This window comes from Phyllostomus discolor, chromosome 4 (genome assembly GCF_004126475.2).
Source record: "Phyllostomus discolor isolate MPI-MPIP mPhyDis1 chromosome 4, mPhyDis1.pri.v3, whole genome shotgun sequence".
Classification (NCBI taxonomy): Eukaryota; Metazoa; Chordata; class Mammalia; order Chiroptera; family Phyllostomidae; genus Phyllostomus; species Phyllostomus discolor.
In genome coordinates this window covers 77,429,570-77,444,887 of record NC_040906.2, presented here as the reverse complement: position 1 = coordinate 77,444,887, position 15,318 = coordinate 77,429,570, and the positions used below count along the sequence as shown (strand labels likewise).

The 15,318-nt window shown below is 35.7% G+C and overlaps 1 protein-coding gene across 1 annotated transcript in view; it reads right to left on the bottom strand.

Annotated features, from left to right (window-relative positions):
• The window catches only part of LRP1B (LDL receptor related protein 1B), a 1,792,671-nt gene extending 1,778,574 nt beyond the window's left edge, over positions 1–14,097 (bottom strand). The window contains exon 1 of the mRNA XM_036023545.1: positions 13,557–14,097. Within this exon, the coding sequence (XP_035879438.1) occupies positions 13,557–13,737 (181 nt within the window). The 5' untranslated portion in view covers positions 13,738–14,097. The remainder of the gene's footprint in view (positions 1–13,556) is intronic.
• Between the last annotated feature and the right edge of the window lie 1,221 nt (positions 14,098–15,318).

Genomic DNA, 15,318 nt, shown 5'->3' with positions numbered 1-15,318 from the left:
ATGAGAGGCAACTGCACATTGAAGTTTCCCTTCCTCTTTTTCTCTATCCCTTCATGTCTCTCTAAAAATAAATAAATAAAATCTTTTTAAAAAGTTGAAAAACAAGCTTTAGAAAAAGCTGGCTGGTTTGAATAATCAGCTTGGATATACAAATATGTGAACACAGGTATGGAATCTAAAGACAACATGTGATAATCAAGTAGAAGTTTGGCACTTTGTTAAGTCACAGCTTGGCCAAGAAAGGGGAAGATAAAATGGAAACCTAAATGTGATCCCATTTATGTCTCAATATGTGAATTTGCCTACTCATCAGGATCTTATCTCTGCCATCTTTACTTCACTATATTTTTCTTCTGCCTTTTGGTCTTTCATTCTTTACACATTCCATAATGATCTGTGTATGGCCCAGCAATATTATTTTCATCATGTGTTCCTTATTTCCCAGAATATGTTTCATGAGGTCCCTGCAGTGCCAAGGCTAATGAAAATCATCCGCATGGCATTTCCTCACCATTATTAACAGAGGTTTCCTAGATATTTTCAGTGGCAGTTTTCTATCCCAGCTCACAATTAGGTCTAATATCACTAACTCTCTCCTGGGTCATTAAGAATTGTCTCTGTGCCTGCTTTCTCTTCCCTGATTCTGCCTTTAGTCTCACAGGGAAGAGGCAGTTGTGGAGGCAGAGCTGTAGTACACTGTGCAAATCCATCTCTGGGACCCTTCTTCCCAAAGCCAGGATCTGCAACAATAATGCACTCCACATTTCAAGGCACTATGTGTAGCTCTCCAAGGCCACCTTTTGTCTGTGATGCACTAAGTAAAATGTTTTTTCACTGTGACCCCATGCAACATCTGGATGATTCCTACAATTCTGAGGCTCTGTAGTGGGTCATAGGCTGACAGCCTGGTGCTAAATCGATCAACTTGTGTTTCTGACCCCCCACAATAGTATTTCTTTGTTTGTGTTTTGTTTTTTAACCTGAGGGGCAAGATTTAAAAGTTGAAACATTATGCATAAAAATCCAGATTCCAGGCCTCCCTTGAATTATCTGAAGGTCCACTTACCCTCAGCCCACATTCATATAGGCCTCTCACTGCTCCTGTTGAGAGCCAGCCATCCCCTTAGACAATGTGGGTGTTCTCTAGTCTGTATGTCACCCAGGGCACCTTTCCACCAGCCAGGGTGCTGAAAGATTTTGTGTTTGTAAAACTTCATAAAGGTCAGTGAAACCTGTCTGAGGGCCATTAATGAAATGATGAGCAAAGAAACCTAACCAGCTTTTTCTCTGAGTCTAGCAATCTCAGAAGCCATGACCAATGTATTTCCCTCTGTTTAACTACAAAAGAAACACTACCTATCATTTTCTCTCACCTGCAGACAGAGGAAAAAGGGCAGGATTTCTGTTCCAAGTTCCTTTATATGATGGCCTCCTTTGTAAGAAAACATTATTCTTACTGTACATTGAGCTCTATTCTTACTTACATTGTGACTCTCAAGCATGGCTTTGAGACATGCTGATAGAGCCATTACTGCTGTATTTCAAATGGAAGAGACTTTTACTAATCCTCTTTGGCATTCATCTCTAAATCTTGCTGAACTCAAGTAGCTTCAATCTTTGAAAGTTTATTTTTGACTTAAGTGATTTTCTTGCTATTGCTAGATTTTTCAGGTGTTTCACCAGCTTAACAGTTATCTCAATAAGCCTTGTTTTCTTTGGCTCTTCATAGCAGGTTTAAGTCTGTTCCAAGGGGTCACAGCATTTCCTGCCCAAACAGCTTTTACTATAAGCATGTAGTCAGTATTTATTTTTCACTTTACCTAAAATTTAAATAACCCGCTCATGCTCATATTGAACCTTTTCCCATAGTACTTTCCCTATGAAAAAAAAAAAGGCCACTCAGTAGACCTCCATGGGATGTGAGCAGTATTTTCATCAGGGAGCACAAAAATCCTACCTCATACTCACAATATACAAGTGACCCTTCCCCTTCCTGCTGTTTTTAATTACTCAGACTAATTTATTTCCAATTTTTTAGCACCCCGTCTGCTAAAGTACACAGCAAACAAATTTATAGTGGGTCCCAAATTAAATATCAATGTAAAATCTTCCAGTCTCAAATTTGATTTAGTTCAGTCATTCTGAAATTTAATAAAATGTTGGTGTTTATTTCATATTTAACTTACTTCTAGGCATATTGTTGATTTTAGTACTAAAAGCTAGCAGCCAAATTATTAAAGGCACTTTTCACAACATGGATGAAAAATGGACTGAACTCAAAGTCTCACATAAATTCAATTTCTACACATGCATCTAGCAAATGTCTGCTGAACTGCATGCGAGCTCTTTGTACAACAAATAAATTGATTGAGATCTTTAAAGCCAATGGCTTATTAAAGTATTTCTAAAATTTGAAATGCCTGAGCTTCAAATCTCAATATTTGTACCTAATGTCAGCTTGGTATGGCTTTTCTTCTTAAATCTAAAGACATATCATGTTTAAAAACTATGAAAACAGATAAAACTAGATAGCAGATTAGGCTATCTTTTGAAACACTACTTGTATTGGCCACTTAGCATTTTCAAAGTAATTTCTCTGGGTGGGTTGAAGCATTTCCTCTATCATACTACTGCACATGGTATAAAGTAAATAGTTTCATAAAGAATTGATTTTTGGCTCTAGGCATCCTGTATAACTGTAAAAGAATAAGAGTGAGAATATTTTGGGGTTAAACTTGTACTTTGGAAGAAAGATTTGAATATCTAATTTTAATACTAAGCTTTGATTTTTCCTCAAGGTAGGTAACAGAAAAGAGAGCCAAAAGAGAAAAAAAGCAATGGAAACAATCCATATAATCAAATCCCAAACAATCTTCAAATAACTTAAAGCTTAGTGTAACTCAATCAGCTGGATATTAACTGTCTTTCCTTCAAACACTGTATTGCTTTCTTCTTCCTCACAAACCCTATGGGCTCTGATACTTTTCTCTTACACTAGTTTTATAGAGCCTCTCTCTTCCTCTCACTCTTTCCTTTTTAGGACCAGCAAGAACTCAAAGAACCAAATGGATTTGTCTTTGCAGTCATAAGCTAACTTATCCTGAAAATTCAAAGTCATGAATTATTAAACTAGTGTTTTATTGCTTGATCTGCTTTTTGTTGTTTGTTTCTTCCTTCAGTTTACAAGTCATATTGACTGAAAAAATATAAGTTACTGTAACATCTAGTCAATGAATGCATGGATAAACACAGAAGAATAAGCCCAGGGCCCTGATGGACCTAGAGGAATACCCACTAAGACAAAAACTCTTACCTGGGTTCTCCATTATTCATCACAACACCTTTCTTTCCTCTAATTTTCTTTGGATTTCCAGAGATTGTAACAAGTATAGCCAATAGCAGCTCTCTTACAATTCCTTCCCTTTAATCGAATATTCATAAGTGGAACTTGACTATCAGCACAAATTCTTCTGAGGTTTTTGGGACAATAAAAATGTTCTTCCTTGAAAACACTGATGACTTCCTCAAAACACACACATACAAATACAAGTCTTCACATTAGCCAATGCCTTTTCCTTCTGCTGTGATACTGGTTTAGATGGGTAGAAATCACAGAAAGGTAACTGCTGCTGTATTTATCAATGCTTAAAACATTGCTGTGTTTTAACTAAATCCCCAAAGAATGCTGTCAGTCAGACTTTACTAATTTTGTTCTACAGAAATGGTCTGTGTAATATGGGGTAATAGGGAAGACTATATTCCTGAAATAAGGGAAATGGTAATACAAAGGCAAGCAATATTGCAGGGTCCACACATGACCATCATGGGCCTTATATTGTGAAATATGTTTGACACAAATCAATCAGAGGTACTGCCAAGTGGAATGCATTCATTTTTAAATAACCTAGAATGTTAACCCTAACCTCTAAAGATAATAATTTAAGACTTTATTCCATTTCTTACCTTCCTAATATATCAAATGGTGCTGCATTGATCATTATAGAAAATACTCCGAAGTTAGAAATATGAGTTGCTCCTCTCCCTTGTCCTCATCTGCACTGCTACCGTTCACTTAAGCCACCTTCTCTTAGGCTACCTGGATCACTGAGCGTCTTCTTTCTCTAATTTATTCAGCAATAAGCATGAGCTCTTAAATAATTAAGTTGTGTCAGGTTACCTCTGATTAAACTATCAACTGCTGCCTATTGTAATCAGAACAAAATTCAAATGCTTCGCACTGATTTTGCATGGTTCTGTCTGAACCATATGGGCTTCATCATATCTATGCCTTTCCCTACTCCTCTCTCCCAGACACAGTTTTCAGATACACAGACCTTCCTTCTTTCTCTGAAATGATGAATTAATGACTTCCTCAAGGGTGTTCATGGAAAACTCCTCCTTCAGAAGTACTTGTAGCTTGTTCCCTCTCATCCCTTTTATCTCGGCAAATGGCATCCTTTTCAAAAAGTCCATTTTTTATTACAAGCATCAGTCCTCACATCACTTCTCTCAATTACATCACACCATTTTTCTTTCTTCTTAGCACAAAATGCTATTTACTAGTTTATATATATTTTTGGTATATTGTCTGTCTCCTGACATACTAAAATATAAGCACCATCAGACCAGTTACCTTGTCTAACTTGCTTATTTGCCACATTCCCAAACCTAGAACAAGCACCCAATTGATATTTACTAAGCTTCATTGAATAGGTGAATGAATAAATGAATGACTGCCAACCACATAGGTTGCTGTAGAGATCATATAATTTCAGTAGGAAAAAATGTGAAAAAAATTAAAGCATCCTGAAAACATAAAAGATTTCTGTTGCTATGCAGTATTAGTAATTTATACTAAGTTAATGGCATAATTGATAAAGTAGTGTGTATTGTTGGTCAGTGTTGGATAATGCCATGGTATTTTTCTCTCATACCATAAGAATGGTATGCCCCTAGTGTTATAGGTCATTAGCGGGTAGTGGTGAACTCTAGCCAGTGTTTGTGTTAGAATGACAATACCAGGACTCAGCAAAAGGGCTGGGATTCTGAGTTAGTGATTGCATTTATAAATCGTACTGATTTTTAATAAAAATCTCAGGAATACAGATGCTGATTAGACACAATTGGTAATCCTTTCACCAGATGAGGCAAAAATCTCACCCAGAGCTACCATCATTATCACTATACTTTCAGAGCTTAATTATTTTTTAAGAATGCCTTAAAATTAATAGTGTTGAATAAAGCAGAATATTTTAAGAAAGTATACTTGCTATTTTGTATTTTTAGACCAATAAAATATACCATTAAAAGTTTTAGAAAATGCTCACAAGGTCTTATATAATCTAAAAACCAAACCTATTTTAAATCTTTAGAATATATATTTTTGCAAAAGTTTGAAGTTTCCTAATTGTTCCAGTTACTTGATCTATGTGGATTGAAGCTTCAATAAATTCATACTGTAAATGTTCTCTCTCTTAGTATATGTCTTTCCTCTCCTTATATACCTTCATCTCTAAAGAAAACAGATAATTTTAAACTCATTTCTGTTATTAGCCTTATGCCTAAAGTTTTGTTTTTTCACAACTATCCTCAAATACCCTAGGAACACTCAAAACAAGCAACCACATCAAGTTTTACTTTTCTTCTCCCCTTCCCATTTTTAATGTTCTTTTTCTCATTATAAGAAGAAAGGGCTAAAATGATAAATTGTTATTAAAGAAAAACTCAGCAGTAGAAAAATCTTAAGGAATTATGTATTCATATTTCTAAAGTTAATCTGTAAGCTGTCTTGAAAGTCTTGAAGATGTCAATGCAAAGCAGAGAATTTAGGAAGAAATATCCTTTTGATTGTAAGAATAAGACAAGAGATGATCTGTAGTACCTTGATCTTCCCTAAAGAAGAAATGTTATTCTTTTGACTAAAATGAGGTCGCCTTGCAACAATACCTGTCTTTGGTCTGAAGGCTAAGCCAGCCAGGACAATGAGGTGCATGCAATTCCAGAAGAGATGTCTGACTGTTAATAAGAATGCATTGTGAGATAAAGTATAATGCCGGTATCTTAACGAAACCACACTATCTTCTTCAGGAAGCTTTTTGCTTTCTTTTTGCCCTTACTTAACAAAGTTAGAAGGAATCTCATATGAAAAAGTACTTTCTTAACTTGTTTTCTATAAAAGACATAGTTATGACATTCGTGTGTAAATGAAAACTTTCATATATACATGGCTTTATCCATGCTTATATCTAAGAAAAATAAGATAAAAAATGAGTTTACAGTCAGAAGATATTAATTAAAATTACTTTTCATTGTTTCTATAGTAAAGACATCTTTGACAAGTGTTATATATTTACAGCTATTTTGGAATATTTGAGAACCCCCAAATGTAGATAATATATAATCATTCAACACATATGAGTAGCCAAGGTACTGAACAATATAAGTGCCACAATCATTAGCAACTTAAGCATTAGCCTTCTGTACTGATGATACAAGAATCTGACCTACTGGGAGATCAGAAACAAATGAGTGGGCCCATTTATTTAAACATACTATTGCATTTTTTAAACTAGAGTTGGATATCTAATAGCAGACTAAATGTAATGAGAACAACTTTCTACATGAGAAAGTTGTTATGGCATGTTCAAAAGCATACTAAATACTGCTGTTTTATTACTGAAATGATTTCTACTGTCTAGTCTGTAATGAGGGAATGTCTTGACTTTGAAATAACATTTTGAAATGTGTTTAACTGTTAAAAATATTTTATAAAATGAGATAATAATATATTTTATTTGATTTCAATAATCAAAGTAACCTTTGAGCAAGAATGAATTCAGAGCATATATGTATTCATATTTTAATAGTGTTTAAATTCCAAATCTACTCCATACCAATATATAATTAGTATCAAACATATTTGATTTGCTTGTTATTATAAACAGAGTGGCAAAGGCACATATGATATACTCTAAAAAGTATTGATGAAAGCACTATACCGAAGTGTCTCAGAGAAATGCAACGTTATTGTTGTTTTTCCATAAATTCAACTTATGTTTTTTAAATGCAAGATCAGTTTAACTATTTTACCAGATCTTAATGGCCACTATCTAATAGTTTGATTCCAATTTATTTACTACTCAGTTTCATCAATTAATTTAGTCTGGAAGCTCAGTCAGAATAATCAGGTTTGTATAGAGATAGTTTAAATCAATAGGATGGAGAAAGAGCAACTAACTATATTTTGGTATCACTGAATTCAGAACAGAGTAATAAACAAAACATTTTCTAACTTGGTCTTATAGTTATGCTGGGGGGAAAGGGAGGCCACCAAATCACTTATAAAGAGAAAATATAGATGTAAAATAATGATGTCAGCTTATCGCAGAAAAACTTCTAATGAAAAAAATATATATATACATTTTGAAAGTCTAAGCTTTCTTGTTCTGGTATGTTGAAAAATCTTCTGAAACTTTAGTTCCCCTTTCTATAATATAGAGAGTTCAGAAGTACTTGGAGAAATTAACATTTTATTCAAGTGAGAAAGCACAGAACAGTGAGAATGGTAATTAAATATTATGGCAAGTACAATACTTTTCAAAAGTAAATGAGCTAAATATATCTACTGGCTCACAGGTAAATTAGTCAAAAAAGTAACTTTTTAAAAGGTCCAGTAAATTTTTAGAGATATGTCCATGTTTTGGAATTGAATATTTAAATAATCAAACCTTTTACTTAAGAAATTAACAAGCTCTAAATATCTCTTTCCAAATAGAACTCGGGAGTGTTCCCAAAGCCTGAAGACTGTTGGATTTGTGATTCCTGTACTGCAATTTCATTTCTATGCCTCTATGTAATGGGTTGTTGTGCAGGTTAAATTTGTAGACTGACAATGCATATGAAAATGTAAAGCAACTCTGCAAAGGATAAAAAGTATCAGGACTCTTTTCTGTTGGGTTGGTTAGATTAATTTTGTTCTTCCCTCCCCACCAAAAATATAAACAAATAAAAAGCCCAGAGCCTTATTGTTTCCCTCTCTGTATATCAAGGGAGCATTTTGCCTTATTCTTAGATTAAATATGGAAAGCTAGATTTCTTCGGGAATGCAAGAAAATTTTTTTGAACTGCTTAGAGTAAACATGACTATTTCCTGATAGAAGTTTAGTTCAATATAGTCTTAATTAACTGATTATAAGAGTACTCAACTTTTTGCTTCAGCATTGCAGCTACTAAAAATATTGTTTCAAATTATAAGCATCAGTGCATCATAAATAAAGGTATTTCAAAGGCAAATTAATTTTGACATCTATTCCTTCCACTATCTGATTCTGTTAAAATAAAATATTTATCATATGTAAATTTATTCAGTAGGATAGTGCTTGTTGGGAGTTGAAATTTAACTCTTAAAATTTTCTTCATTTAATATTTTTGTTTTTCAAAAAGGCATATATTGTCTTAAATTTTGAAAAATAAAAGTTTCATTTAAAAAAAATTTATCTCTAATTTTCACGTTAAAGTGTTGTTTTTATAAATATTTGTGCCAAGTCAGGCATTTTATTCTATTTTTACTTTTTTTATTGATGTTTGAATACAATTGTTTCCATTTTCCCAAGACAGCCATTTTAAAGAAGATTTTATACACATATCCACACACACACTAGGTTGGTTCTACTTACTACTAAATTAGTTTAACTAAAGATATCATGGTTGTACCATCATGTTTAACTTTTAGTATCAATTCTACTTTCTTGAATGCATCTATCTGGAATAAAGACAAGTGTGTCCTTTGTGTGAGAATTATTTTGAAAACCATCACAGAAGATACAGAAATCAATCAATACATCTGGTTGCTACATTTTACTACACGGAATTCCTACAACTACAAAGGAATTAACGAAATGGAGGCGCAGATTTTGTAATAGATGTAAAAATTACTAGAAGAAGCATGAAAAATTGGATTATAATAATATGTAGAATGGAGAGAAAATATAGCTATCCCTCACCATCAGAATCCTTATAGAAGACCAAGTCATGTTTAGTTCAAGCAACTTTATTTTTATTTATTTTTTATCAAATTTATTGGGATGATATTGGTTAATAAAATGATATAGGTTTCAAGTGTACAACTCTGTATTACAGTATTTGTATGTTGTATTGTGTGTTCTCCACCCAAAGTCATTCATGCCCCATTTACCCTCTTTTATTTCTCCCCATCCCCCTTCCCTCTGGTAATCACCATACTGTTGTTTGTGTTTATGAGTTTTGCTTTTTGTGTGTGTGGGGGGCTTAATCCCTTCACCTTTTTCTTTCAATCCCCCTATGTCCCTCTCCTTTGAGAAATGTCAACTTGTTTGTATCTATTATTCTATTTCTATTTTGTTAGTTTATTTTGTTCATTAGATTCCACATATGAGTGAAATCATATGGTATTTGACTTTCTCTGACTGGCTTATTTCACTTAGCATAATACTCCCCAGATCCATCCTTGCTGTTGCAAAAGGTAAGATTCCCTTCCTTTTTATGATCAAATAGTATTCCACTGAGTATATGTACCACTCTTTTAAACCACTCATCTTCTGATGGGAACCTGGACTGCTTCCAAATCTTGGCTATTATAAATAATGCTGCAATGAACATAGGAGTGTATATATTCCTTTAAATTAGTGTTTGGGGATTCTTAAGTTATATTCCCAGAAGTGGGATTGCTGGGTCATAAGGAAGCTCCATTCTTAACTTTTTGAGGAACTTCATGCTGCTTTCCGCAGTGGTTGGGGAACTCCATACTGCAATCCCACTAATAGTGCACTAGCGTTCCCTTTTTACCACATCCTCTCCAACACTTGATGTTGGTTGATTTATTGATTATAGCCAGTTTGACTGGTGTGAGGGCAAATGGAGCTTATCTTTATTGTACACCTTAAGGTCTAAAAAAAAAAAACACTGACAAGGCAAGTAGCAAAAAACTGATGTCCTGAATCCAAGACAATTGCAAACTAAAAATCTCTGCATTTCTCCACTGTAAATTATAAATAACATTTGAAAAGTGTCATCTTATTAAGAATATATTATCTATATCATCCATCCCTTACCCTTTCTAAGTGTTTTTATATACATTCAAAAAAATAACTTCCATCTGAATAATTATATCCAGCTTTGCATTGATAGAACTTCCTTCAAATTATTTTATACTGCAAATATTTTATAAGACATTTATAATGAAACCAGAAGAAAGTATTTTAAGAAAGTATAAGTTATCTAAAGTTACTTTAATTTCTCCTTTAAGAAATAGTCATTTAGATTCAGCCTCTTCCTAAAACCATTTGGTTTTTCCCCACGTTTCTTTCCTTTCCTTATTCTGTTTCTGCAATTCACTTTCTTTTTCCTATATAAAAAGAAAAAGAAAGTTTGTTTTAACATATTAAATTTTTATTTATTTCCCCATTGTTGCATTTCCTTCTTACCAGTTTCAACTTGAGAGAGAAAGAAGAAATCTCCAAGATTACGGAGGTCTCTTCAAAACAAAACTTTATGATATTTCTGGATATGAAGAGACAAAGTCCATTCTTTTTTTGAGGGGAGAAAGGTTAAAATTTTGACATACACATGATTGCCACTTTTGGATGATTTTATAGACATACATATTTAAATGATTAGAAGAGCATAAACTTTAATTACTTGTAAATATGTTTCCATATATTGTCATACTCAAGAATTTAAGAGACTACTTTTAGGTCTATCAACAGCCCTCTCATTTTTCAGATAATTTAACAATTTAAAATATTCTTTTATTAAGTCTTAATCCTTACCAAGCCATGTTCTGATATAACACTGTTATATGATGCATTGGTTGATTCTAATGAATATGATTTATCCTCCACATTTTCCTGTTAAGAGTTACAAAGATTTTCCTTTTTCAGATGGGATGAAATCTAATAAGAACTGACATGGACATTAGCTTAACCCTTTATGAAAATCAATATAAACTAAGAAAATTATTTACATATATATACGGATTTAAAGGACAAGTGAATGCATATAAATCGAAGAAAAACAGACAAGTTAAACTATTTTTCTATTTAAAAATATTTGAATTTAAACTCATAAATTTATATAGGAAAAAGAAACACTGGTAGAGAGTAGTACAATCATTTCTATTTAGTACAGAGAGCTTAAGAAGGTACCCATTACCTACCCATTATTCAATATGTGCTTGGAGAACCTGAAAGTGATTTCACATTTTCTGGCATGAAACTCTAACTCTTGCACTAGAATACACACACCTGTGTAATTCATGCCTGCTTTATTCTTCAGGGACAGTTGACAGAAGCTTTGCCAAAGCTACATCGCATTAACCTCTTTCTTAATTTTATATCCGTGTCTTCTATTTCAGCATTTCATGAGGAGGTTTGTCATAATGCAGCAGCACTTTCTTTCCTAACTTTCAACAAAATTCATCTCCATTTTTTTTTCTTTTGTACAAATGGGACTCATCCTTTTCACTTTCGGTAACTAGCTGTGACAATTTTAGCTCTTTTCTAACAGTTTTGAAAGTGGTGCTAAATATATACATACACACATACACACACACATATCAGTGGAAGAGCATCGGTCTACAACTATTTTTACTTGTGCTATCTGATACACTACTTGTTATACTGACATGGTGATACAACATGACACTTTCAGTTTAAGGACAAAGTAAGATTCCTTTTCCATGTTTCTGCTTATCTATCAGATGTCCTCTCCTGCATGGAACTAAATGGGTAATAAATGGGCACTACATTGCAATCATTTCACTTATTTAGTTTCCTGTTTCAGAAGAAGGGTGGGAGACTTTTTGTAATATTTAAAACTATCTTCAGGTATTCATCCCAACCGTTGAAGCAATGGCTCTATCCCTCCTAAACACATCTCAAAACACTGAGGACTCAGCTCTAGATGAGGTCAATTTCTGGAAACTGGGACTCAAACAGCCCAGTAGCAGTGGTCTGCCAGTGCCATTATTTCACTAGCACACAGGGCTGAGAAGCTTCGTTGTGTTTGCCTGCTCTGGTCAAACTTCAAAATTCTTCCTAAGAAAGGTTAAGAGCTGATTGTTCCAGCGCAAAACATCATTGTTTCAAATTAAAGCAATGTGCTTCCATTTTATCAATGTAATTTTTAACTATTCCACACCAACTGCAAGGGAAGTTAAGCCAAGATCAGAAGCCATATGGTTAGGTGGCAATGATATGTTTAAAATGCACAATCTCTGGAAATGTCAGACTTTATGAAGGAACTCATATTAGTTTCACTACTAGTAAAGGAAATGACCTGTGGGGTACATTATAAAGACTGTATTCTGGTTGCCAACCACAGGTTAGCTAGAAACACTAAAATCCATTCCTGTGTTTTTTTTTTCTAAAATGAAACAATTTTGGTCAATTCCTAATTCCCTTCATATAAACACAGTCATTAAATATCCCAAGACAACTGTGCCTGTTTGTTTGGCCCTGGGATCCAGGTATCATCATTCTTATCTTTCTTACTTCTCTTTTTGGTAATTCACCCCCGCCCCCAAGCCAGTTGAAATGTATTAGTCAATGTGAACTCATGATTTAAAAAACAACTGAAATCTATGATACTGATTTGACTTTTAGCAGTTAACTCTTCCAATGCCAGCTGCCCAAATATTTGTTCACTTTTTGTTTTCTTTTTTTCACCTGTGCAGATTTTCTCAAAAAATATCAAACTAGCACAGGGATTCCTAGATTTTAAGATCCAAAGTTTACAGAATCCAGGTTTACTATAAACCCCATCTCCTCTCTCTTCTGCTCCCCATGCACGTTCCGTTTAAACTTCTGCCATTCATTAGCTAGTATTTGGAGGAAAAACAAGGGCAAAATGCCAGTGGTGAATGAGCATCTTCTTGTACCATGAGCTGTGTCACAGACCTTCGGAATAAAAACAAACAAACAAACAAAAAAGTCAAGTTCAAGTAGGTGCCTGCGTTCAAAAGTGCCCTGAAGCCCTAGCCTTTCCGCTGCGGCCAGGAACCTCTCTGGAATCTGCCCCAAGAAGGGGCTACGGAAACGAAAAGGGCTTGAGTGGGCTCTTTCCCCTCTCCTAAGACCCTATGTGCAGCAGGTAAGGAAGTTAACCCAGAGGCTAAGTTGAGGGAGCACACACATAACGCAGAGCATCCGGAGCCCGCAAAAGCTCGAAGCCCTGGAGTCAGCGCGGAGGGAAGTCTTAGGAAAGCGAATTCTTATCCAACATCTGCAGCGCTTGGGATGCGCGGGCAAAAGCGCGCCGTCAGTTCCAAACGCTCCCGGGGGACCAGATCAGGACCAGTCAAGAGCCAAAAGGGAAAAACTGCGGGTGAGCCGCGGATTCTGGCACCTGGTTCAGAAATCCCCCACCGCACCCCTCACCCTGCAGGAGGCCGGCACACAGTGGCCAACCGGACCCGGGGAGCGGGGCCGCAAGGACTTAAGTTTCACACTCACTTATCTGCAAGCATCTTCCAGCAGGAAAGCCGAGGAAGGGGCAAGAAAAGGGGAAGGTGGTCTCCTTACCTGGGTCGGCTCCCACCGTCAGCACCTTGGCGATAGGCAATAATCCCGAGAGAGTGAGTAAGGCGAGGAGAAACTCCGACATGGTGCTCGCCCGGTGAGGAAGCCTGCGCTGGAGGCTGCTTGGATGCACGCTCGGCCCGGCGGCGGCGGCGGCTTGGAGCCCGGAATAGAGCAGCGTCATATACAAATGTCACTAGGAAGTCTTCAGCTCAATGAGCCCAGCCTGTCCGCCTTCTCTTGCCTGGAGCAGGATGTGAAAGGTGCACGGATGCGCGCGAGCGGGAGAGACAGTGCGTGTGAGCTCGAGTGAGCCGCTCGTGTGTCTTGACTTTTCAATGCAGGGTACGTCTGATCTTACATCACGCAAGAGGGGCAGTGAGGGGTGCCAGCGGATGGGAATTCACTGATTAATCACAGAATCCACCGCACACCCCTTCATCGTCTACATAAATCACGTCTATTACTTAGTAAGAGACATTTAACACAACAGGAAAATACCACCGTGAACTGAGAGCGCCACAAATCACAATTATATCGGTCTCCTTGAAGGGAAAGTAACTCCAAGCTCGTTCTGTAGGGATTTGGGTCTTTAGAGAAGGGGGAGACTTCTGCTTTGGGCTGAGCCAGCCAGGCGCTCCGGAAGCTCCGCATTTAACAGCCAGCTGGAAATTATCAGCTACAGCGCCGGGATGCTTCTCTCCGCCACACAGTTTTGATCCCTTCGCTCCCTGGAAGCTTCCTTCGCGAGAAGGAAGGACTAGCCAAGTAACTGAGCTTCTCTTAGGGAAATGGTTCCCACCACTACACATATAAATGCCGCGTTTTCTGAATTGCAGTTTTAACTTTTGTGTTCATTAGCACCTGGCGACAAAGATGCAAAATTTAGTGACTCAGCAGAAACAGACAGACAGACAAGTCAATCCATTGCATACGAAGGAAACGTGAAGAATGGAAAAGGATCCCTAAGCAAACAACCACAGAGCAAGAAACTGGCAATTAGTTTTGCAGTGGATTTCTCTTTAAAAGCATACCTGGAAACATTTTCAGCATGTCTTGAGGATTTTCTTATTGTTTTATTTTTTTTCCCACAATAGAACACTAATGGTTTAAAAACTTTCCCAAACCATACAAGGCACCAAAATGAATCAGTGGATTTTTTTAAGTTGTTTGTATGACCATTTAAGTTTTTAAACATAATCATTCAAGTACCTGCAATTTTAGTTCTGCATTGAAAAATGATTAAGGAGTTAAAACTCAGAAATCTTGACAGTTGAAGGCTTATACTTTTCCCCTTGTAACATCAAGAATCCTTGCCTGAGAGCAAAGTTGAAAAATGTTTTGCGTTTAATATTTTAATATCTGAGATGTGTGTATGGGAAAATTATAAGAAAAGCACAAAACTAAGCAACAGGAAGATTGAAGAGCAAAGGAAAGATAATTTAAACACTTTATTCAGTATGCCAGCACTGCGAGCTGGCTGTTTATGAGTAAAATTGTCCACAAACATCTTTGGATGCTTCTCAGAAATCATTAAATTTACACTGGCTCAGAGAACAGAGGTGATGCCAAGGAACATTGCTAAGAATCTGTGACATTCATCTCTTCACATTTACTCTGTAATTAGAAAATGTCTTTTATGTCAATTTTTGCATACCTACAATTTTCAAGTTTATTTTCTCTTATAAATCAAATCATTTAGTAAGTCAAAAAATGACTTATTCTACATTTAAAAGATATGCTTTTTTTCCTTCTAAGTTGTAAT